Source organism: Falco naumanni, chromosome 10, assembly GCF_017639655.2.
Source record: "Falco naumanni isolate bFalNau1 chromosome 10, bFalNau1.pat, whole genome shotgun sequence".
Classification (NCBI taxonomy): Eukaryota; Metazoa; Chordata; class Aves; order Falconiformes; family Falconidae; genus Falco; species Falco naumanni.
This window is the reverse complement of record NC_054063.1, coordinates 19,892,975-19,918,056: the sequence shown is the minus strand read 5'-3', so window position 1 is coordinate 19,918,056 and position 25,082 is coordinate 19,892,975. Positions and strand designations below refer to the sequence as shown.

Genomic DNA, 25,082 nt, shown 5'->3' with positions numbered 1-25,082 from the left:
AAAACAACCGCGAGTACCTCAAAACCCATTCGGCTGGTGGGTACTGCTGGGTGCGGGCTCTCGGTCCTGCCGTTCCCAGGGCTGGCAGCATTTGTGGATTCCCAGTAAGCTCCGAGACACTTCCACACGAACCCGCTTAGTTTAAACTCCCCACGTTTTTGTATACGCACTGCTAAAATAAAACTACTTACCTTCACGAGTAATTCCCTAGACTCTCCATGCTTGCTCAGTAGCCAGCCAGCTGCACACAGGGCAATGTCCCGAAGGCCAGGAAAGGCGCAGCAGGTCCAGCCCTGCCACCAGCCACGGGCTTACCAGGCTGGGACAACCTCTATTACCAATCCAGAGCAGGCACCTTCAGCCCACGTCCAGCCTTGCATGATCTCCTATTAGCTCTGCTGCTCTCCAGAGGAGGCCCTGAGGCACAGCCCAGATGTATAGCTATAAGGGTGTGGGTTTTTTTAAAAAAGAGAGTGAGTTAGGGGGGACCCCCCCCTGTGGTTGGTAAGCAAGAGGGAGGGACAGCAAGGGAAAGCGATGCTGTTCCCATCGCTGCTGCCAGCCCGGGTGTGCTGCAGTGGGCACTGGACAAGGTCTGCACTTGCCCTCTGCAGGGAAACACCCGCAGCAGCACAGGCCACCCAGCAAAAGTTTATTTTATTGGTATTATATAAAGATTAAAACCCTTATCCCCTGAAGAGCCCTCCCCAGCCCTTTTCATACACAGTGAAACCTGCCCAGCGCAAGGAAAGCCGGTCCCTTGCCAAGGCAGCCCGTGCTGCGCTGCCGGGGAAGCGCGATTTGATTAACATAACCCTGCTTAAGATTTATGAATCTCTCCCTCCACCCTGTCCTGTGATGTGTTAGACATTGATTCATTTCACCTTTAACTCCAAGGTGCTGATCAGCCTAGAAAGTGAAGGCATTATTTATTATGTGTATTAAAAATTAGACCTCCCCAATGTTAAGAGGACAGGTTTCAAAATCTGCAGGCCCCTTTCCACCTTAGAAAACCTATTTTTAGCATCCCGACATGGCTCTAACACTCATTAGAGAAGCTCCTCTGGTCAGAGTAGGTTTATAGTTGGACTCTATCTTAAAGGTCTTCTCCAACCTAAGTGATTTGGTGATTCAGGCCCTATGTTCTTGTGAGGGTCTTCAAGGAAAACTGCAGTGGTTCACTCCCGTTTTAAAGAGCTGAAGAACAAACAGGTAAAATACGAGTTTCCAATACGTGCTGGAGAGGCTGCACCTGTGCTCCGCACCGCCCCTGCAAGCGCTTCCACCACGCTCCAGTGAAATCTGCTGTTTTACTGGGACACAGAAACTGCAGCTAGTGTATAGAGAGCAAGGAGCTCTGCAGCTCCGGCTGCTGCACAGCTGCCCTGGCCACAGCCTGCCAGGAAAGGCACGGGCAGCCCACGGCGCTGGGGGGGATGAGGGGCTCAGGGATTTAGGGCTGCACAGCTGCCCTGACTCATCACAGCACAATCTGCTCCCCAAATCATTTGGGCAAATCTGAAAAATCCTGCCCTTGGTGTTTTCAATGAACACTGGGTTGGGGTGCAGGAACTGCAGCGGTTTTGTGACTTGCACATCCAGGAGAAGACGACATCTGTATTTGTTCTGTGTTCAAATATAAACGTCTGGTCACGTAAATAAATTCTTACATTAATGTACAGTAACGCACTTAGTGCTTCACATGTGAAGTGCACTTCACTTGTGCTTCAAGGCTCATTCCCAAAGCATTTTCAGGTGCAGCTCAACAAGATATTCTTGGCAGGCCACCTCTGTCCACTCTGCTACCTCCATCCAGAGATTAAGACTGAAAATTAAACCCTGGGACACTTCCAGAGTGACAGCCATCCACTGGCCGAATACAAACGAAGTTTAGGAAGAAGGCACCACCACCGTAACTTTAGAAGCTCTTTCTAGCTCTCAATTAAATGAAGTTTCGTAACTTTTATAAACACTGGGTGATGGGTGACCTACCTGGTGATTCAGGAAAGTGAATTTTTCTTCAATCCATGGCATTTTAAAATTCTATATTAGTTTACTGTCACCTAGTATAGACAGATGTCAACAACAACAACAAAAAAATACACAAAGCTTTAAGCTCTTTTTTGTTAAAACTGCTGGGATGTTGCCTGCATGGCAACTGTTTAATTAACTGTTCTGTCATATTTACAACATCCAATTTTTCTGTGTGATTCATCCTTTAAGGCTTGCATTATTCTGTGCAATTTTCTTTAATAAAGCTAGGTAAACTTGAATTTGCTGTATATAATATGAACCGAAAACACCCACAAATACTGCTGCACTCGCTCTGACTTCTCTAGCCAACCAAAGGTGGAGTGTGAGTACATGCTTTTGTCAAAAGAACAACCTTTGGGAAAAAAAAAACCCCACAAATCAACAAATAACCCCAACCCAAAAAGTCAGCCTCCTCCTGCCTGCTTCATTCATGGATGTCACAATACAGGTCTGACATTTTAACTGTTCCCAGAATGATGGATGGCGACACCTCTGGATGAATAACACCGCGGGAGGCAGTCAATCAGAGCAGCAAAGACTTGGGGCTGCACTGAAATGTCTTGAGAAGCAGCAGGAACAGGAAAGGAAGTATGCAAAGAAACAGATGTGGCATTTTAACGAGGTTTTAGGAATCATCACCCAAAACACTGCTTGTGCATTGATGATGCTTAGAGTGTTCATGACAGCCACCCCCATGATGCGGTTGGTGCCAGGTTCCCAAAATGGAAGTTATTAATCCCATCAGAAGGTCACAATGGGAATTTTCACCTTCCAGTGGTAATACACTAAATGCTAGCTATGTAATGGAACTCTGGTGTTTGTTTCTGTTTTTTTTTTTTAAAGAACGAAATTGTTCCTTCACTGCCCTTTTCCTTTAAGGGAGGGTGACTTTCTGTGCTCAGCAAAGGCACACTGCTCACCAGCCTGCTTCGATGGTGATACGTCCCCTGGGTGAACCTCAGCCCTGTAACGCTGAGAATCAGGATGGCTCATGAACAGGATGAATCAGGATGATCACAAGAAGAGAAAAAACATTTTTTCCTTCCATGCTACCATGTGACTCATTTTGTCAAAGCCCAGTCCAGCAGCATCTGTTCACAGAGCAGGGAGAAGAGAGTCTGCAAGCGACGATCCCAGAATCAGAAGCAGGGAGAGAAGGAGCTGTGCGCTCCAGCCTGTGCAGGCAAAGGCCTCATGGTGGTCAGGGTGCTGCCGCTCCACCGGCGGACGTTACTTGAAAGTGGCATTGAAGGCCCTGCCGATGATAAGCCTGCGCACTTCACTGGTGCCTGCCCCTATCTCGTAGAGCTTGGCATCCCGCAGGAAACGCCCCATCGGATAGTCGTTGATGTAACCGTTCCCGCCTGCCATCAAAAAAGAAGTCACCAGTCATTTCTTCGATGTCGGGGGCTGAGGGTGGGACGGGGGAGCACACTGCTTTGGCACTGCACTTGGCTCCCTCCCGCAACCACTCACAGAAACAAACGCTGCCAGCGACTTACCCAGACACTGGATCCCATCCAGCGCCACCTGGGTAGCACACTCTGCTGAATACAGGATCACTCCAGCACAGTCCTAAAGGAAAGTGACAACCACAACAGTCAGGAAAGGTGTCACCTGCCCATCTCCAATCTTTGTGTCGCTCTGACCTTTCCATTACTCTACAGACACCTGCTAAGATGACCGAACTACTTAATCACAAAGGCACAGGATTCATTCCCCAGTGAGCAAGAAGCAGCAGCAGCCTTTCACTCACTGCAGAACACTTGTGTCAGGCCTGTAAAGGCCACATGAAGACAGAAACAGAAAAAAAAAAATGACAGAAAAAAAAGAGAGCACCAGGGGAGGTGGTCTCTCACAAACGCACATCATACCCACAGGAGACCGATGTGATTTGATTTGGGATGCAGGGCACTCTGCTCCAACTGCTAACTGCTCGGTCCCCTCCTTTGACAGAGATGTGGCGACAGTGCCGGCTGCGGAGATGCTAACACCTCAGAATGACTGCTACAGCTCCTTCCAGCAGCCAGATACTGTGTTTGGGCTTCCAATAAACACCTACCGATGCTGCTAAGTCTGTTGCCTTGTAGAACGAGGCTTTCATTTTCCTTGGAGGGGAAAAGAAAAGCACTCGGGGACTCGAGCGAGTTATTTTAACCCCCAGTGCAGAACCTCCACCCTGCTCGTGATCTGGCACCAAAGGGAAGGAATGCCCCCAGCAGACACAGCCCAGGTGGAAGCCAGCTCACCTTTGCATTGAAATGGCCCTGGTCACAGGCCTTTGCCACGTTGTAGACGTACTGCCGACATGCCATCAGCCGCGTGTACATATCGGCCATTTTGCCCTGCATGAGCTGCATGACGCAGAAGAGAAACATTAACATGAGCAAGGGGAAGATCGCCTTCTGCCCGAGCACTAGGGATCGCCCATTCCCCAAACTATCTCAGAGAAACCCGACAAAAGAGAAATCATGGATTCAGCAAAGACACAGCAGGGAGCTGGAGGGTCTCTCCATTCACAGGCTCCCAGGTGGCAGCAGCAGTCCCTCACCCACCAACTCAGGTAAATGGGCTCAGAGATCCTTTCACCTTCTCACCAACGTCATTCCATCGTGCAACCCCAGCACAAACACCACGCAACCTCCTCTGTGCAAAACCCTCCCGTGACACAGCTCTCGTCATCTTAATTTTAAAGAGAAAAGCAAGATGAGAAAAATTTCTAATTCCTTTTCTGCCTCACCTGGAAGTGGCCAATTTTCTGTCCAAATGCTTCTCTTACATGTAGGTATGGAATTGCGTGGTCAAGAACAGCTTGCATGAGCCTAAGAAAAGTACAGATATGCAGGAAAAGGAAAACAGAACTATTAACTATTAATAAAAAAACCTCGCAAGTGTAATCTAAGGCAAAAAGATTCTCACACCTAAAATGATAGGCTGCTATCTTCCTGTAGCTCCGCTCACACAACGCTAAGAATAAAATCCAAAGGTCCCTTTTTTCTCCTTAGTGCTCTACATATTGCTCATTTGGGACATCTTGTGGTAAGGTCTAACTTTCTTAATTCAGGGGACCGAGATGAAGAGCTGAAGAGCTTTCCTACAGCTGCAGCCAGGGCAGCCTGTGCTGCCTTGCATCTCCAGAGAGCGCTGACTCAAGGAGTACTAGCCAACACCATAAAAACCAGCATAGGCAAGAACAAGAAGGGTGAAAAATCCTCCTTCTGCTTTGTGGAGGATGGTCTTTCCGCATGAGGATTAGTACAGAGAGACCAACAAGAGGACTAGAGGACTGTAGGGTAAAAACAATTACTGGGGAGCTTAATGACTGAATAAATGAAGAACAAAACCTTTACCCAGCCCAGTGGTCCCTCTCTGTGACAGTCTGGATAGCCTTTTGGATTTTAAGGATGCAATGAACTGGTTATTTCCAGAGTAATACACACTGTGGGGCTACACAAGCATGCAGTCAGGGACCAAGGTGGATTTGCCACCTCTGGAAATGTTCACATCAAGGCTAATATTTCTAAAAGCATGCTCTGGAGGGTCTGTGGCCTGGGCTACACTGGAAGGCAGAGATCTGGCACTGGTTCATTCCATCCCTTGCCCCTCGGAGGGTGTTCCACACAGATGCTTTCAAACTAAAAAAAACGCAAACCTGCAGGAGGAGTGCTAAAGGAGAAGGTGGAGCAGATGCAGAGCAAGCCGTGGCTGCCTGGGAGTGCGGAGCCGAGCACCCTCCAGCAGCAGCCCAGCTGAGCAGCCATGGCACAGCTGGAGTACCCAGCAGCTACGGGATCTCCCTGCTCGCCTCCCCTGCAGCTCGCTGCCTTCCACGGCTCTGGCCCAGCACCTCCTCCCAGCCTTTCCTCTTCCCTCAGAAGCTGCCCCAGTATCTCAGTTCTCCATCCAAGATGCTTCCTGCTGAGATCTGCAACCACCACTGGAGACCCACTGGGCTAGGTGAGTGTGAAGGATCCTTCTGGCCTATAAAAGATGACAAACTATAAACATCTATAAAAGATGACAAACCCTTACCCCAGTGGGCCACCAGATAGCACAAGTCTCTCCAGGTCCAATCCACTCATCAGAACATAGACTCCTTTGCTCAGTGTCCCCAAGATATTTTCAGCTGCAATTGGCAAAGGAAAGTGATTTACTTATGTGCAAAACTGTTGTCCAAGGGCCCATGTTCCCTGGGGGGAGGACCGCAACTTTCAGTCCCATTCACCTCTCTTTCTGGCTTGAGACACATTCACGATGAGTCAGACAGGCACTGAGTTTAAATACATATATTCCCTACCACCAAAATGTCAATATTCAATCCAAGCAAAGCCAAAAAGGAAAAGGCAGTAAAGGGTTACAAAGTGCTTGTACAATCGCTGCTATTCTCTCACCTCTTTTCTAAAGGGTAAGGTGCTCTCCAGAGATCTTCCCGCTCAGCACCAACAAGAATAGGAGACTTAACAGCCTAGGAGGACAAAATGGGAGCCCCCTTCACCATCCCATTAGCTTGTATCTAACCCAAACTGACAGCATTACCATCTGATGTCTACCGAGTGTGTATCTGAAATGAATGCAAATCCTTGTCTGATATGCTTGGGACACCTCTGAGCATTCCCAGCACAGGAACCAAAGCCTACACAGCAAGCAGTCAAAGCTCGCCACTCATCACATGTCAGAGTGATGTATATTAGTCTTCTGAGATTGGAGAATACGAACAATCATTATCCCCCCTTCTGTGAGAGAGCCTGAACAGAACACTGCAGTTGTTACAAATAAACGTTTTAAAAAGACAAGTATTATTTCTGTGAAAAAGGAACAGGAAAATAGCCACATTAGGTAACGGGCTGAGAAAAAACTTCAAGAAACTGTTTCACTTTGGGGCAATCTGAAGCACGTGCTGATGTTAACAAGTATAAAAAGAGAAGCAGGAACAAAGGGCTCACCTCAGCAAGGCTGTACTGTAACCATTAGCAAAGAACTTAAAAGCCCAACAACTGCGCTTTGTAGATGGACAGAGATCGAGCCATATAGGAGAACTGATATATATTTCAGGATTTGACCACAAGAGATCTGAGAGGTGTGATATGCAAAGCGAAAATGAGACGGGACTTGGACACATGCAGATAAGTCTCCTGATATAATCTGCTTTTCAGTGGCAAAAGCTCATGGACTGCATTGTCTCCTGCTTACTGAAAAGCATGTTGATGTAGCGTATGGAGAAGTGCAGCTTCTGCAGGGCCATCATCATGATATGGGGCTAGAAAGAGGAAGAAGAATGAACTTGGCTTTCAGAGAAAAACCTCAGAAGGGCCACAGGCGAGAAAGAAAAATACTAATACCCAACATCACTTTGAAGAACAGAACACAAACGCCAGCATCAGTAATAATACAGTGACAAAGCTGTTCAGGAGTAATGACATCTTACAGCTAAAAAAAGGACTGAATAGCCTGAACACTTTCCTGTACATCCAGGGAAAAGGGATGGATAGGTATGTGGTGAGCTGAAGGACGTGCGTGCTGACTGCACAAGGGGGGCTGCGTATCACAGAAAAAAGAAAAAAAAAACCCACCAAAACCCCCAAACCCCTGGGGCTCTGAATCAACTTTTACCAGTACAACATGACCGAATGAGTCCATGGACAACAGCCACTATGAGAGAAACACCAGCCACTCAGCAGAGCGTGGCTGACAGCGAAACCCACATAATTTAAAGTGGATGGAATTGCAGTGCTAAAGGACATCTTGATCTGAGAGAAAGATCCTGCAGACATATGAAATAGCATCAGACTGGTTCAGCTTCCAAGGCAGAAGATCAGAAGCAGCATCAATGGCCAGAGTGCAAAGTGTGTTAACTTTCAACACTGCAATGATGTGCTTCTCCGAGTTATCAGAAAATGGAAATCCTGTTACCATGAGAACATGCTGTTCTGTACGGATGATTACCCAGGAGATGATCTGAAGACTGGGGCACTGGCCTTTCTGATTTCAGAGTGGAGGGATCCAATAAAGTTAGAAATGTCAGATTTCCGCTGAAACTCTTCCACTTACTGCAAAGCAGCTTTTGGTGGTGTATGGGGAGCAGGAGAGTTACTTGCTCTGCAGATATGCAATTAGGATTTTCATGAGCTCAGATAAGGCATCTCCCTCCACTTGCTATATAAAGGCTGTAATTTTTCTATCAACAAAAATAGCCGCTGGAGTAACAGAAATGGCCATTACGGTGGTCCCTGCTGTACTAATGCGTGGTGGGAAGTATGTCCATTTTCAGGCCCTTACCCCAAAATAAGGCAGAAATGTTATGGGCAACCCAAACGTCTGTTGGATAGTCTCCAGTGACTTTGGACAAAAAACCCCCTTGAAATAAGCTCTCCGATATACAAGATGGGGAGCTCTAATGGAAACAAATGAATTTGTTCGGAAGCCCCACCTCAGTTTTGCAGAAGCACTGGTTAAGAGTTAGGTCCACGAAGGTGAGCCAGAAGTTACCTGACAAGGGGTGTGCTCACTCACTGCAATCCAGCAGAGTGCACTTTTCCAGTTTCACTAGCTCTCTTTTGAGGCTGCCAAAGAGCAGATAACCATCTGCAAAGCCCGCTAGGTCACAGGCTGAACACGCATGTAATTAGCGATCCAATTTATCTGATCAAGAAGACAGGAAACCACCACGTGCACACTGCCATGATTTGAACGCAACTCACCCGGGATCTTGCAGTCTTCAAAGATTAATTCACAGGTATTAGACCCTCGCATTCCCAGCTTATCGAGCTTCTGGGCTGTGCTGAAACCTGGCATTCCCTGCAAAGTCAAGACAGTTAAAATACATTTCAAATCTCAATTCTGACAGACTAAATAAAATCGCTAGAGATCTGTGGAACTTCCCTGACCACAGGAACGTGAAGGGAGTCAAAGTGAACTGCCCAGTCTGGGAACAAGAACAGGTGTAAGTGCAGAGGAAGCAAATGAGCAGAGAAAAATGCACATATGTGGGGCACATATGAACCCAGTGCATCCATTTTCTAATGCATGTAAATATCAAATACATAAACTGGACAGCTGCCAACACTGACTCTCCCAGAGTAAGGGTTGCAAGCTTTGCCAGTAACTGAACTATTTAATCACTGTCAGGTTAAGTCCATCAGAAGGCTTACTGATCTCTGAGATTATACATTTCCAGTACCATTTATTTTATCACAGCTTCCTGTCTTCCTTGTGGTGAAGGTGTATATAGCATAGCCCCAAATCTTTAAAAGGGAAGAAAAACCCCATTTTCCCAGGGTTCCCCATTGAACAACCTGTTTCTGCTCCCTGCCCATGAATGCTTAGGTCATTTCAGGATTCCAAAGGGGCAGTGCAAAAAAATGGGAGGAAGAAGTTAAGAGAGGTCTTCTAATGTCTTGGCTTAAAAAAAGCCCAACAAAACCCAGCCCACCAAGTTAGATAATAGGATAGTAGGATGTATTTACAAGGCCTCCAATATCTCTGTCAATTTTTGGCAACAAGCAAGTCCTTTCACGTTGGAATCTTGTCTGCTCTCTCTATGCTTTTTGGCCTAAAGACTGGTGACATGCTTGGATACGCCAGGGGTGCCCAGCTGACAGCGCAGTATGCCATGTCACCGCAGCAGAGGACTAGTCTCACAGATGTATACAATTGTCAGAAAGTAGTTGGTCATTGAGCAAGGGGGTGACAGTTATAGAAAGAAAACTAGCTGGTTTCTAAATAAGCCAGTGAAGGAGCTAGCTTTAGAAAACCCACTACAATAATACTTGTGAGAATTGTTAAACCTACCCGCTCCACAATGAATGCAGTTATACCTCGGGAGGCTGGAACAGCATTAACATCAGTTTTAGCATAAACAATGAGCACATCTGCATCTGGTCCATTGGTGATCCAAAATTTGTTCCCATTCAAAACAAAGTAGTCTCCTAGAAGCAAAGAGTTGCAATCTGTTAGTTCACAAGAGACGTCAGACCAACACCTATATCCTCACTCCATTCATTTCAAAACAGGCTTTCAAGGATGCTCCTTAAGACCCCTACAAACAGCATGCGCAAGTTGCTCCTGAGTTCAAGAAAGCTAATTTCCTGAATTTCTGGAGTCCAAAACCAGTTTAACAAATGCTTGACAAACTAAAGAACCTACCACTGGTTCCATCATACCATCGACCTCCACAGCCACAATCAGAAGCCCACTTTCAGACCTTCAACCGTGCACCTCAGGCCTTCACTACCTGGCTTTATAACATATTGAATCTCCTGGGAGGCAGCACAAGCCTGCAAACATGGTCTGGTATATCCAAGACCAAGCACCGTATCTCAGTGGTGTTGGGGAGTTTAGTCTAAATTTACAGCAGACATTTACACCAGCTATCTATCCAGACAGCACACGACAAGCCTTACCTTTCTTATCTGCTTTCAGCTTCATGGACACGACATCAGATCCAGCATTAGGTTCGCTCATTGCTAAGGCTCCAATGTGCTCCCCACTAATTAGCTGGAAGAAATGACAAATACTAGAAAGGGAGGAAGAGCAGTAGCATTGTTCCTGTTCCCTCTTTAGCCTGCCTTCTTTTTTTTTTTTTTTTTCTTTTCCCCCTCTCCTTCCCTCTCCCCTGCACTGAATCTCCACAGTAGCTGTTCCGTGTGAGAACAGCAAACGAGAGCTGCTGTTTCTGGTAGAGTCCTAGCAGGGGGGAGCTCCCTTGTACTGCTGTGCTGAGGGAACAGAACCAAATCACAGCGGGATGAGAAGGATGACTCAACTTATGTCTGAGCTAGATGAGTACAGCCCTGCTTATAAAACACCATCTCCAGGAAGATGCCAAAAGAACCATGCAGGCAGCCATATGCCTTTCACAAGCTCCTTGTTCTGGGCTTTATGGCTGCCCTTTTACATAAACAAGGATTGTTTAACACAAAAGGCCAATGATGGGGATGAAAAGAGATTGCAAAGTCCTTAGCAATGTTCTCATAGCCCAGTTCCCCCACACTTGCACTACAAAATCAGATGGACATCCTTCTTCCATGCCTGCTCATACCAGGCTCTGTCATAGCTGTTGCTTCCTGTTCCTTTCATCCTGCCCTTTTCTCCTTGCTTCCCCCAACCCTTTTTTTTTCTCCCTGTGTACTTTTATCCGTCTTCTGCTCCTTTTGATCTCTTTTTTTTAAAAACAGACTCAACACTTAAGATATATGTTCAAGCAATTCAATCTATCAGTGCATTTCCACAGAAGTCTTCGTGATCTGTTCAAAACTAGTTAAGTACCCTGTCACAAACCAAGACAAGCAAGAACTAAAGTGATCACACATCTTACTGAAAGGCAGCGAATGAGGGCATCAACATACACCTGAGCAGCAATGAGGACAATTCAGAGTTACATATTAGCAGGCTGCACAACGCTGTGAGGAAGTGATACTATACTTTGCATGTGGCTTAAATCAAGTTTCTTGCACTGCTAATTTTAGTAGCTGGGATTCAATGTATCAGCTAAGTTTTTCCATGCATTTAGAAACCTGAAATCTGTTGAACATGCTTTTGAGTCACAAACATCAATGCCCCAGATAATGAAGTTTCGCATGTAGTTAATCAGCATAGGCAAACCAAGCACCTAAGCAGTGAGAAATGGAAAACATAATAGGAAAGCAGTGACTTTCATTCAGAAATCTCTGACCGATTTCAGAATTTGGAAGAATATCATCCAGCGCCACCTCAAATCCTCATTTACTAACGCAGCTCCAGAGAGCTGGACTACGCTGCCTACAGACATAGAGCTTGGCACAGGCAGAGGTCAATATGGATTAACAGGACAAATATTAACACAATAGAGAAGGGCAAGTTTAGCAAGTAAGGTATTTCCTAAGGTTGGGTGATGGAGATCGACTAGTGCTTAAAATGCTACACACTGTGAAAGATGTTCATCCTTGTACACAGCCAAAACCCAAACCCTTTCCAGTTTCACCTCTTCCAGCCACGTACCTTGGGTAAGTACTTGTTTTTCTGGGCCTCGTTGCCGTTACGCACTAGCTGGTTGATACAGAGGTTTGAGTGGGCACCGTAACTAAGCCCGACAGCTGCTGATGCACGAGAAATTTCCTCCATCACCAGCACATGGTCCAGATACCCCAAAGCAGACCCACCATATTCCGCTGAAAAGAGAAGAGAAACCTCATGTCAACCACCATGGAGTATAGCACACATGCACGGGGTCCCAGGGTCAGGCTCAGCCTTAAATGAGACCCAAGACACAGGGCAGCTTCTGCTTTTGACTGACACTGTCCCTGAGCTGGGACCTCTGGCCTTCCCCGTCATCTGAATTTCAGTTTTCTTATCTTAAAGGCACACTGATAGTACTTCTTCAGCATAATCAATAATTTACTGCATATTTGTACAGCATAGTTTTATACATAACACGCCTAAGGATACATCTAAAACATGCTACCAATACTTGCAGAACAATGAGTCCTTATCAACCATCCTTAAGTGCAACCTTAATGTTATGACAAAGATTAAATCGTAAGGTGGCAACGTGTATTCAGTGAGAGGACAAAGGAACACAGGGCAAGTCTGTAAAGTCCATGCATGTTTGTCGTAACAAGGACCCTTAACAAGTGAGGAATCCTCAAACTGCTCAAGAAGTGGGGCACTAGGGACTTTCCTAAGCCCACAAACATGCAGGAGACCAGCATTTTCATGGGTATCCAGTTCAGAAGGAGAATGATCCATAAATGTAACTGCTGTGATTCACCAGTGGCAAGACTGCAGATTTCAAGAAAGGATGAAGTGAGACAGAGCAGCACGATCATCCTAACTGGGAATCCAGCTAGGCACACCGAGCTGAGTCTAAAACTGGTGGTAAAGATTAAAGGTACACAGTAGAACAGGGAGAGGGAGAAGGCAGGAAAAAAATGAGAAGGCTGAGAAATGCATAATGTCCTCAAGCAGCTGACAGCCCACAAATATATAGAGATACACCTACACACACACTTATACACACCCAAATACAGTCACATCCCAATGTAGAAGCTTTGCTCTGCAGGCAAGCAGCAGGTGTACTGCCAAGAACTAAACCAGGAGGTCATAAACACTGCGAAGTAGTCAGCGAGGTAACCCGGGAACACCTACTTGTCATCAACATGAATGCTGTAAGCAAGCAGCAACAACAGTAACAGCAAATACGTTTGCACACTTACAGTGCCCAAAGAGCTGAGTGTGTAACCTGGGCTCGAAGAGGGCTGCTGTTCCTGACTCATCAAATTAACACAACAGCCACTGGCACTACACGCAGCCTTTCCTCCCATGGCACTCGTTCTGACTCCTGTCTTTATCTGCAGGGCTCTTTGTCCTCTGAATCACCTCTCACTGCCACAATCAACGTTTAGGGTTTTACCATCAATATCCTAAAAGATAGGTTTAATAATTTCCCATATATGCCAAAACAAGAGAGTTCTCTACTCACTCCCATAGAACGGATGGGTTTGGTGCTATTGCCTCAAGACACGAACAGTAACTGCCTGCTGTAAGCAGGACTGGCCCATGACTGCTCTGTACTGCAAGGGGTGCATGAAAATAATCCTGCCAGACAGCTTCTTGTATAATACAAACCACAGCATGACTTAGAATGATGCTGCCCTTTCAGAATTAGTCTTTATGTACTATTGTTCCACAGCAGCTACATATTTGCATTTCTTAACTTAGCTCTTTATAAAATGAATGGAAAATTACAAACCAACATAGTTTTCTTAGTTTTAAGAAGAAAACAAAAAGTACTGTTATTTAAAATGCTCCCTTAATAGACTTGATCCACTGGTGCCCAAACACGCCATTTAATTGAGCATACATCTTCGTAAGATTTCACATTATCTTCACATCCTAAATCCCTGTCCTCACCTCCTGCACTAAAGCCAAAGCCAATAAAGAAAGCACACACAACTCCACGATCAAAAATAAGGCAAAAAATTCTGGGTATAGGAAGGTTTTAGAGGTAAATCTTTGAGGAAATCAAAAAGGACAGGGCTCATGAGGGGACGGCTTATTTATAGTGTGGGAAACTGCTGTAAGCCTCAGGCACAACATCAAAGAAGAAAGAAGGTAAGAGTGAGAAAAAACAGGAGCAGCAGTAAATTGGGAAGAGTAAAGAGAAAGAAAGCAGAAATACAGACTCTTTCAAGCAGACTCAGTGCCACTGAAAGAAATGCAGAGGCATTATTTCAACGCATTGCTATTCAGCTTGCTTCTGCAGAAGCCTTTGCACACGCACATCCAGAAACACAGACTTCACGATGGGGAAATAAAGGCCCCATTGGCTGCTTTTCTCCACTAAGGGCTTCTCCTCATTACACTGTGTTAGTGCATTCAGCATGACCATAGCAGCCTCAGTAATCTATAACATTAATCAAAACACTTTTCAACTAACCTGGACAAGGATGAATAAGATTTACCCTGATTTTTTCTGACTGGTTGGACGTGGTCAGCTCTCCATTAGTTATCACAGCTTTTCAGAGCATTGTTTTATACCCTTTAACTTCTCCTATTAGAGATGGATGTTTGTTCTAGGATACTTTTCTTCAAAACTTGCAGTAAACGCTTCATATTAGAGAAGCGCAAACATGCTCGAGCTGCATATGTTATATCTGGAGAAACCATTTCTGAGCAGTACTTCTAAACTGTAAAAGGCATTCTGTTAATCATCCAGAAGAAGTCTAACACAGAAAAAGGATTCCAAGTCAGTAAAGAGTAACAAAAGTTGCGAAAGACTTTTTAAAAAACACAAAGATAGGAGCTTCTGGATAAAGCAGGTGTCACATCACAGACAAGGTTGTTATGAACCGGAAAGCCTGTGTTTAAGTAGTGTCTCTTTTATTTGAGGAATCACCCAGTAGAAGGTAAAAGGTGGGGACAGACTTACCAGGAGCTGTGATCCCCAGAACGCCCAGTTCCCCGAGTTTCTTCCAAAATTCCTACAAATACAGAACAAGCAATCAGTCAAGAGGCACGGTCAGAGCATCAGCATAAGAAGTTTTCCCAGGTAGCTCACTGAACACATCAATTTACCTTATTCTTGTGATATCTCCAAGATAAATACATAATACCTACTCCATCTGCAGCAGCAGCTCCATCCTTTGGACTAAGAACCCAGACAGACTTAAGGACATTAGTTATGCTACACATGGGAGTGGTCTGTTGAATCTGGTGAAAATTCACAAGTCTAAATTTAATTCTGGAAGGCCAGGTCTTAAAATTTAACTCACTGCCCAGTTTAAGAAGAATTTTAAATAATTAAAACTTTACATTAATTTAAAAAACTGCACTTCTAGACTTTCATATACTATCTCTTGCCAAAGATTACTTAGGATGTTATGACTTAAACTTATGCTTGCTTTTTACCTCAGGCATCCTTGTCACTGCTTTGGCAGCACGGTGTGGGCCTATGAGCCTGCAGCTGCTGCAAACAGCAGTTAGCACAAGCCATCCATGACTGAAACCACGGACTTATGTACAAGAGCTGCTATTCGCTGGTACTTTTAGTAAAACAGAAACTGGTAAGCAAAGCCATGGAAGCGTCCTTGGTAGAGATTAAAAAAAAAGGGAACGTTACAGCCTTGCAGGTGGTTCTAGAAAAGTTATAAGGCGACCACAACAGAGAATTTGTGAACACTTTGGACTTGTGAAGCTAAAGGAGCTGAATCCACAAGGGCCACTCAAACATGTAACCTGTAGGTTTTCAAGACTGCCAAGACACTAGACATGCACAGGGCCTAGATAAACATTACTGAGTCTTGCGTAGTTGAACTTTGTAACGTACATGTCCATCTGCTAGAGGACAAACCGTACTCCTTGTTCACCAACTCCTCCATTTGCCTACCACCCCCATTATCACTGGCAACACCACTGCTCAAGTGACAGCCTCATGATTGAAGGCACAGAGCTGCCAGCTGACTTCAGACCTGCGCAACAGCTGTGTCTTGCACATAGCATCACAGAGTAAGAGGGAACTCATGACATAGTGCAGTAGCAAAGGATGTCCCCAGTGAGGACCACACAAATGCTGGGGGGCAGGGAAGGGAGCATCTCTTTGCTGCTCCTTCAGACTGCAGCTTCCCCTCCACTACATGATGGACCCACAGGTGAATGCTTGTCTCATGGCCTCAGCATCCAGTGATAATTATCAGCAAATAGTCTCCAGAGACTTCAAGAAGTATTATTCAATAGCTCTGGATGACATCTGGTGCACTAGGCTAAATTTATATACTTCACTTCAAAGCTGTGCATATATCCCTGAAAATGTCAACATCAGAGCTCTGGGAAATCCTAGCAGATGTTCTGAGCTTTTTAAGTCTTGTGGAGCTTATGAAAACCAATAGTTAGATATCTCATTTTCATCCATCAAACCATCCTGTTGCACAAAATTTGTTGTTTTTATTAGGAAGGCAAGTTTCAGCTAGACGGTCAAACAATGCTACACTTCAGCATTTGCACACAATATTTTCACAACAGATTTGAGAGGAAACTCAGCTGTCCAAGGAAGGGTCCTAGCTAGGAGAATACAAAGCATATATTGGAGGAGGAGTGTGAACAAAGCCAAGCAGAAATACCACAGTAAGAATCCAAACAAAGCCATTATCAATCCTTTTTTTCAATTTTTTTTTTTGATTGCATGCTGGCTGGGTTCTGCCCCAGGTTGCTGAAAGTCATTAACAAAACATAAAACAGGAAACCAAAAAATTGTTTTCTATAGAGGCTTTCAAGTTTGAAAAGTTAATGCATATGTTCCTGTGGCGTGGACTAGGACTCTGTCTGGACTAATGTACAGATCAAAGTACCAACAGGCTTTCACTACCATCTATTTTAAATGCACACATTAAATACTTGCCCGCATGCCTTTGAATTCATTTTCCTGGTCAATCTGTTGGGCCTTTGGAGCCAAATGCTCTTGACAGAACTTTGTCATGGTCTGTCTAAGCTGGGAAAAGAGATGAGGAGAAACACATATGTTATACCTCATCAATATATTGTTGTCATCTTCTCTAGGATATTCCCAAAATTCCCCTGCCAGGCAACTCCAGGATCCCAAACCCAGAAGGAGAAGACCACAAGGAAATGGATGTTTCAGGTTACTAGCTGGAAGACCACATGAAAGGCCCTTTAATCTTTAAGTACATCAGTATCTTCTCTAAGTTCCTCTCAGTGTTTAACCTTAAAAATCTTACCCCACCCTGAGAGAATGTTATTTAACTACTGCCTACACCATGGTTTCAGGAGATGTTTTTGGTCAGGAAACTTTGAAAGTTGATGAATGGAACTTATAATGTATTATCCCCATCCAGTAGCTGTTTAGAGTTTCATTCAATTATATGCAGATGCTTGCAACAAGCATGCATACTAATTAAAATATGTTGGTGTATCAAACTGGAACTACATTAGCTATGGTGTTATTTTCTGCAGAGGGAAAATTTAATAAAGTTAGATATGCTCATAGACTCCAGTGTTAAAAATCTCAAAATTTATTCTAAATTTTAAAATCCGAATACTTACATTCTGCAGAAGTCCATACACATGCTAATAAAATATATACAATACATTAAGTGTTTTTAATATGAAGATTTTAAAACTTTGTCCAAACTTTATAGGAGAGCTTAATAATCCCATTTTCCTGTTTGGTTCTTTATTCTGACAAATTAATGCTGGTGAAGGAACAATCTTATGAGACTGAAACCCGCTGCTGTTTAACCAGAACCTGTAGAAAGGTCAGAAGCAACAAACCAAAATATGCCCACACTTCTCTGCCTTTCAAACCCACAACCAAAGCATCCTCTTTTTTACAATTAAGAAGATATGTTAAGTTTCCATGACCTCCCAGACCTTGGTTTCCAGTACCACCAAACAAGCTTTCCCACCATTGGTACATTTAAAACTTAAAAAAACCCCAAACCAACCAACCCCAAAACACATTCAATGTTTCCACTGTGATAAAGCTGTCAGCAGTAAACTTGAGCATAAAGCTTAAAAGAGGGAAGAAAAGCAGATTAAACCATAATTATAACAATTTAATTAGAGATTGAGGAATAGACTCAGACACACATCCCTGATAGTCTGAGCCAGTTTATAACAATGACAGTGCTCTTAATTCAGTTTAACGAACATTACTGCAGTCTTTTTTTTTTTTAGCTTTTCCACCAGACAGATATGAACTATCGAATATTTTCCTCCTTTGACACCTACTGAATGCAGAAGGACAAAGAAACGAGTCAATTCAAGCTGATAAGGCTGTAAACCACGAACACGAACCTGGCAAAGAACACTTCTCTCATAAGAAAGCAAGAACGAGTAAGTTTATTTAGTACATTCGTGTTGTTGCTGTCACGGCGGCCTGGGAGGCAGGGCTACAGCTGCAGGCCTGAGGCCCCAGGAACAGCGCTCCAGCGGCCGGCCTGGGCCAGCGCCTTCCACCCCGTGCCTAGGGCAGCAGGGGGCTAAGTGCCATGCTGGCTGGCACCAGGCTGCGGTTGAACACAGGAGGAAACAACAAGGCAAGGCGCCGTTATCCTAAACGCCTCGGTCCCCGCGCTGGGCAAGGGGAACGCGCTAGGAGAGCCGCACACCCCCTCGAGATTCGACCTGGCCCAGTTAACTCGTTCCTTTGGCGATCACACTCCTGACGGTTTCTGACAAAACAGGTCCAGCGCGAATGCAGGGCATGTTTTCTCCCCCGAGCGCTACGCTGAGCAGGCTTTATCGTGAGGAAGCGCCCTGTCGCGATGAGGCGGCGGCAGCGCGGGCTCAGGCCGGGCCGTGGCTCCCGCAGCTGCGGGCCTTTCCCGCCCCGGCCGCGCCACGCCCCCAGAGCGCGCCCAGGGATAGGCCGGCTCCCCGCGGCGTCGGCCAATCACCGGGCGCCAGCCCCGACACACCCCCGGCGGGGCGCCGCTGGGAGCCCCCCCCTCCTCCCCCCGCACCGGCCGCCCGCCACCGGCGGCGCGGGGCCCCGGCGGGCCCTACCTGCCGCTGCTCCTCGCTCAGCCCGTTCACCGTGTCGTCCACCGCCAGCCCCGCGCAGCCCCGCCGCCGCAGCCCCAGCGCCTGCAGCCGCCGCGCCCGCCGCAGCCCCGCGCAGCCCGCCGCCCGCCCGATCACTGCCGCCGCCATGGCTGCCCCGGGCAGGCACCGGCGCGCAAGCGCGGCCCGGCCCCGGGGGTGCGCCCCGCCCCGCCGCCCGCCTCTCCGGTGGGGCCCGGAAAGCGCCAGCTCAGCAGCGCAGGCTCGGGGAATTGAGAGCGCGTTTAATGAGTTACAGCGCGGAGGAACCGAAGGATCGTGAGGAGGAAGCCGCTCGCCAGCGGCGTGCGGTAAGGAGGGTCCAGGCGAGGCCCCGGCGGCTGCCGGTAGAGCAGTAAGAGCCACGAGTCCTGCCCCGGCCGCTTGCCCAGCCACCGTCCTGTTCCTGCCCCGACAGAACCGGGTTTGCCAAGTAGAGACCACTAAACTATCAGTAAAACAGCAAAAAACCCAGTCTAGTCCATCTTCATGCCTCACATTGCCAGGAGCAGCTCCAAATCGTTAAGTGTTGCTGAACATTCCTTAATTTCTGCTTGAAAGGCAGAATGCTTCTCCAGGGACTGGTGTCTCTCTTCTTCTGCTGACTTCCACTTGTCCATTGCCATCTGCATAGAGAAGTCAGTGTACACCACACTTTACTAACACTAAAGTACTAACAGCAAAGCCAGGCTCTAAAGCAGCTCCAAGTAAAGTATTTGAACTCTTCAGCAGGGTCTTACGTGCTAAACTGACATCAGTTTACCCTGACTGGGGTGTCTTTTACCTTAGCTCCTTGAGGAAAACAGCAATTTATCTACAACCAAAATTTAGAAAGTGATCTTCATTGATTAGCTCCTAAGCTTCTTACCAAGAATGGCAGAACTGTAGTTTGACTACTATTTTGGTCCATACATAGACTTATTGAAGCTGCTTACTGGTCTGCAGCAGTTCCCAAGCTAGATGAAGTCTTCTGAATCCCAGTGTAACAACTGGACCAGCAGATCAGTGTTCCGCCAGCGGCACTTACAAGCACCTGTAACAGTCCAGAACCTCTCTCAAGAGGAGCTGATCTACATAGATCCAGTACCAACATCCATCTTTACTTTGGAACTGATTCAGTCTAACTTGAAAGCTATCAGTCATTAATATCACTTTCACCTTCTGCCTTTCTTCAAGTTCAAAGGTATACAATTCAACTTGAAACGACAGAGATGAGAATTAACATTGCCCCACTAGAAACTTTGCTTAAAGCAAAGGGGGCTTAAAGCCCTCTATTTAGAAAGGGAGTAACACATAACAGTTTCCTTCATGCATGTATATTTATAACAAAAGATGAATACTGCAGGCTCTCACCATCTAGTTCATTTGGAGATTGGAGCAGGACTGGAGGGAGCAAAATAACCTTCAGAATCTCACTCAGCACCAGGTGCTCAGTACCTTGAATCAAAGTCTCAGTCTTACCTGAAGCACCTCCTTTTCTTTTGCAGCTGTTTGATTAAATAGCCTCAATTCTTCTACGAGCTTCTCAGTTAACAGCTGAAAAGCCAAAAGGAAAATAGTTTAATATAATGAAAATAAATTGAAGTCTCAGCAGCTGTTTCAATCACATCAGTAGAGAAGGGCAGCAGCACACAGCCCTCTCAAAGCCCATGAACTCCTACCACTATTTCAAAATTTTCTTACCACTGTCTGCTTCTGGCATTCCTGTGCCTTTTCTTCCTCCTCCAAAATGTTGCTGCCTGTAACTAATTTATGAGATGCATTAGTGAACCTCTAATATACAGATAAACTATTAGTTCTTACAAGCAGAGTTTTCAAAGTAATTTCCACAGCAAGAATGATGAAATTATTTTCAAAATTTATCCAGGACAGGGCTTACTACAGGAAGGAGCTTTTTCTCTTAAGCTACGATAAAAGTTTCCCCTGGAGCCACAGTAGTATTTGCTTAACAAGGAAGCAGAGTCCAAACATTTGATGAACAGTTATGACAGGGGAAAAAACCCAAAAATCATTCTGAAGAATGAGATCTAGAATGGGATGTGAAGTGCATAGCTCTTACCAGGATCAATGTTTCTGCTTTCTAAAATCACCATGCAAGTCTGCTGAAATTTCTTGAGCTTCTCAACTTCTTGTAGCAGGCCTTCATTCTCCTCCTTTAACTCCTTTATAGTACCCTGTCATTAACACAGGTTGCAAGTGAAGCAAGTTACCAGAGATTTTCTTCTCATTAGTCACTAATACTGAGCTTGATGCTAATGGCTTATCAAGTGCTCCGCTAGCGCCAACAATCAGATCTTGCCCTTCTGTCTCTCCTACTGCACCAAATTAGTCTGTTGCAGACACTTACTCCTGCTTCTTGACAGGATCAATACATTTATCACATCCACATGTCATAGCAATTACTAGAAAAATTCAATCCTAGAGATAAATTCCTTTTTGGCAATCCTAGCATATATTTTCTTGTACTCCCTCCCATATATATATATATATATATCTAAGCATTTGACACACTGAAGAGCATATAAACATTGGGAAGAAAAGGGCATCTTCGAATCTTTAAGCTACAGCATTATTCCCTACGCATTTCAGATATTACCAGGCAATTGCATAAGCTGATCAACCTCACAAGTGGAATGCAATTCTCTTAAGAGAATCAATAAGCATGTGGATTAGGGTGATCCAGCTGATAGCATCAGAAGCTTTTTGAACATTTCATAGGAGGTCTCAAAGGCTCTTAAAGAAATCAAGCTGTGAGATAAAAGGAACGATCATCTCAGATTAGTAACTGGTTGAGAACTAGGAAATAAAGTGAGCTCTTATAACTGAAGGTTACAAGTAGAGCCTCTTGCACATGACAAAAACTGTGCCAAGTGTCTCCTGCAGTGATCTGCAAGAGGTGAAGAACAACAGTGTGCCAATTATGAACCTAGACTTGATCAAAAATATCAAATCTGTTTGAAACAAAATCCACTGAACAGTCCCAGCTCTCTCAGCCTTTCCTCCAGTCCCTTAATCGTCTTGCTGGCCCTTGGCTGCACTCTCTCCAGTATGTCCATGTCTCCCTTCTACCAGGAGCCCAGAATCGGACACAATATTCCAAGTTTGGCCTCTCACTTGTGCTGAGCAGACAGGAAAAAAACTTGCAGAAAAATATAGAAGGTACTAAAGGATTAGGCAACAATATGAAACAATAGCACATGAAGGAACATAAGCTTATATAAACTGAGCTCTGTGTTAAATACTCAGAAGAGAATGAGGTCACTGTCCCTCAAAGTCAGTGCACAGCAGTAAGCAAAAACCAAGGATAGTGTTCTTCATTACTGAAACGAGACCATACACATTTCTGAACCTATACCTTCAATAGTGTATGCACTTTCACACGGCACTGCGTGATGGGCTACCAAAGCTAGCAGAAACTAGGCAAAAGGAACAAGGAAATTGGATAGTTTATCTACCATGTGTTAGGAGCTACAGGTGAAAAAGAACTAACAGACCTCAAACCATCAGTGGCAATATTCACATTTTCTCTCAATGCAGCTAGGCATTTTCTCTCAACACAGCTAGGAAGCACCTGGCAATATTGAAGCTGTTTTAATAAAATGTCATGCAAGTCTATAGCTGTGAACTTGAAATATTCTCCCACCAGGAGTTTAAAATGGAATTAGAACTCTGATGCCTACTTAAGAGATCTGGACGCATTATCCATCCAAATACATCTGCAGCTCAGCTGATTTCCAGGCTCTAGCAGATATTATGGGTATCAGGGGAGAAACCCTAGCCCACCCAAACTCTACTGACATCTGATGGAGACAGGAAAATGAGCAAGACAATCTTATGATCTGACTCTGTAGAGGTCAGAATATAAGAATTACTTAATGATTTGTTTACACACACACACCCTGCTTTGCTTACCTGTGCTCCTGTTAGTCTGGAGTGTAGCTGCTGTTTGGCTGTTTCTAATAGCTGATTCTTGGTCTTCAGCTCTGCTTCTAGTTTGTATCTGTTGATATGTCTGTAGAATCAAGCATCAAAGATTTAAAGGCAAAACCATCAGTATTACATTTCTCCTCTTTTACTTCCACAAATGTGCCCTTTTTTTGAAGCACTTGCTCTTGTTTCTGACCAAGGGCTTTAATCAGCAAAACTGAGCAAGAAAACCGTACATGGGTGAAAGCTCATCGTAACCCTTCAGAGGGAGCATTAGTGCATGAGGGGAGCTAACAGAGATTTGAGGAAACATACCCTCTTGTAGCTGACTTCTTTGAAAGCGGTTCCACTTTCTTGGCAGATTTAGGTAACCTTAAAAGACAGGTAAAAATACAATTACCAGAAGACCACTGCATTCCTGCAGACTACCAAGTCTGTTAAGTTTGACAAAATCTGCAAAATGCTAAGCTGTCTTTAGGACATTCGTCAGGTAATAAATCCATCAACATTTTCTTTTCATTTACCCTTGGTTTGTAGCTTTGGAGATACCATCTGCTGGAACATTTGAGTTAAAAGAATTGGGATCTTCGTTGAAATCTAGATCTGGTGGTTTGCTGACACATTGTTTCTTTGAAGGAAAAGCCATTTGTATTTCTGCAAGAAAAAGACCATAACAACACTACAGTCTACAAGAGATCACCATAATACACTGAACCTCTAGATCTCTTAAACCTTCAGTTTGATAAATCAAAATTATATCTGGCTAGAACAGAGACTTTAAGGTAGCGACAACCAAGGGCAGTCTTCAAACTTTACCCATGATTAAAGGTCCAGAACAAGCCACAGATAGCTCAAATGGTAGACACTATTAAAACATAGTTACAAGCTAGCACTAATGAGAAGAAATTTGAAAGTGCCAACACAGGCATGATAATAGAGGGGGTCTCAACATCAAGCAGACAGTGCGGCACAAGGTTCTGAGCAAAGTTGTTCAGTACTGGAAGCAAAACAAACACAGCCCGCTCAAAACCCAGTTAAGAGAGCTTTACATTTCAATTCTCTACGAGTAGATTAATTTCTAAAATATCACTACTTTAGAGAACCATCTTCCTATGTAAACTTTATTTGGCTCTAAACCACAGCTGTTTAGAGTATGTAATGTTTGTGCACAGCGGCTCCAGGAAGCCCCCCCGCCCAGTGAAGCGTTTTTCAAATGACACCCTCACAAGCGCTTTTATACCCGAGTAACAGAGCTCCCATCGGTACAGACTAGCTCCCGTGCTTTTAACGTTAAGCCCGGGTGCCTCACATTTCTAAGATGCTATAAATAGTATCAAAGGAATTCTGGAAGCAGGGTCTCCGCGGGAGAGCCCCTCGGGGCTAGGCGGCCCGGAGCTCGGGGAGGGGAAGGCGCCGGCCCCCCAGGCCCAGCCCGGGCCGCCTTGCAGCGAGCTGGGCCCGCCCTGCGCCGAGCTGCCCCGCCAGCCCACAAGGCGCCAGCCCAAGCCTTAGATAGAGAAAACGGCTGAATAAAGCCTGTAACCAGGCTTCGCCGCGGTCACCACAGAGCAAGGCAGAGTTCGAGCCCCCCCACCCCAACCACTCCCCCTTCCCGCGCCGGCCTACCCCGCTCAGCAGCCCTCGCAACCGGGACCGAGTGCCCTGCGGCGCAGCCCCCCCTCCCCCGAAGAGGGTACGCACCCGCGAGATACCCAGCGCGGTGCAGCACATCGTAGACGGGGATGCGGCAAGACTCACCCTCCATGGAGGCTGATCCTCCCGCCGCCGTTTGAATCGAACCCGCCGCCAAACGGCCGCACAGCCGCCGCGCATGCGCATGGGCGCCCGCCGGCCGCGCGCTGGCCCCGCCCCACGGAGTGGCCTGCGCGGGCGCGGGGCGCGTGCCGGCCGGCTCGCGCTGCGCTTCGTGCCTCCTTCGCGCCCTTTTCCTGAGGGGAGGGAAGGCGCTGAGGGGATGGCGGGCGTCGCAGGCGGCTGCGGTGCTGCTCCCCAGCGCTGCTGCCCGCAGCTGAGCCGGCCACCGGCGAGGCGGGGAGGGCCCTCCAAGCCAACCGCTACCTCGCCCTGTG

The 25,082-nt window shown here is 45.8% G+C and overlaps 2 protein-coding genes across 3 annotated transcripts; both read right to left on the bottom strand.

The window, feature by feature from the left end:
• Positions 1 to 1,917: 1,917 nt before the first annotated feature.
• IVD (isovaleryl-CoA dehydrogenase) lies at positions 1,918 to 19,191 on the bottom strand. Its single transcript, XM_040608585.1, has 12 exons — positions 19,030 to 19,191; positions 16,904 to 16,993; positions 14,939 to 14,990; positions 12,010 to 12,179; positions 10,434 to 10,527; positions 9,823 to 9,959; positions 8,733 to 8,829; positions 6,067 to 6,160; positions 4,775 to 4,856; positions 4,284 to 4,388; positions 3,537 to 3,609; positions 1,918 to 3,398 (listed from the first exon to the last, which is right to left on the bottom strand). Exons 1-12 carry the CDS (start codon positions 19,174 to 19,176, stop codon positions 3,265 to 3,267), a joined length of 1,275 nt encoding a protein of 424 aa, XP_040464519.1. The 5' UTR covers positions 19,177 to 19,191; the 3' UTR covers positions 1,918 to 3,264.
• A 99-nt stretch (positions 19,192 to 19,290) lies between these two features.
• KNSTRN (kinetochore localized astrin (SPAG5) binding protein) lies at positions 19,291 to 24,824 on the bottom strand. 2 transcript variants are annotated; one of them, XM_040608587.1, is made up of 8 exons: positions 24,751 to 24,824; positions 23,517 to 23,646; positions 23,308 to 23,364; positions 22,978 to 23,077; positions 21,125 to 21,239; positions 20,749 to 20,810; positions 20,527 to 20,601; positions 19,291 to 19,691 (listed from the first exon to the last, which is right to left on the bottom strand). In XM_040608587.1, exons 1-8 carry the CDS (start codon positions 24,755 to 24,757, stop codon positions 19,560 to 19,562), a joined length of 678 nt encoding a protein of 225 aa, XP_040464521.1. In that variant the 5' UTR covers positions 24,758 to 24,824; the 3' UTR covers positions 19,291 to 19,559. The 2 variants fall into 2 exon arrangements, with proteins under 2 accessions (XP_040464521.1, XP_040464520.1); XM_040608586.1 differs by having other exon boundaries at positions 24,694 to 24,815.
• Between the last annotated feature and the right edge of the window lie 258 nt (positions 24,825 to 25,082).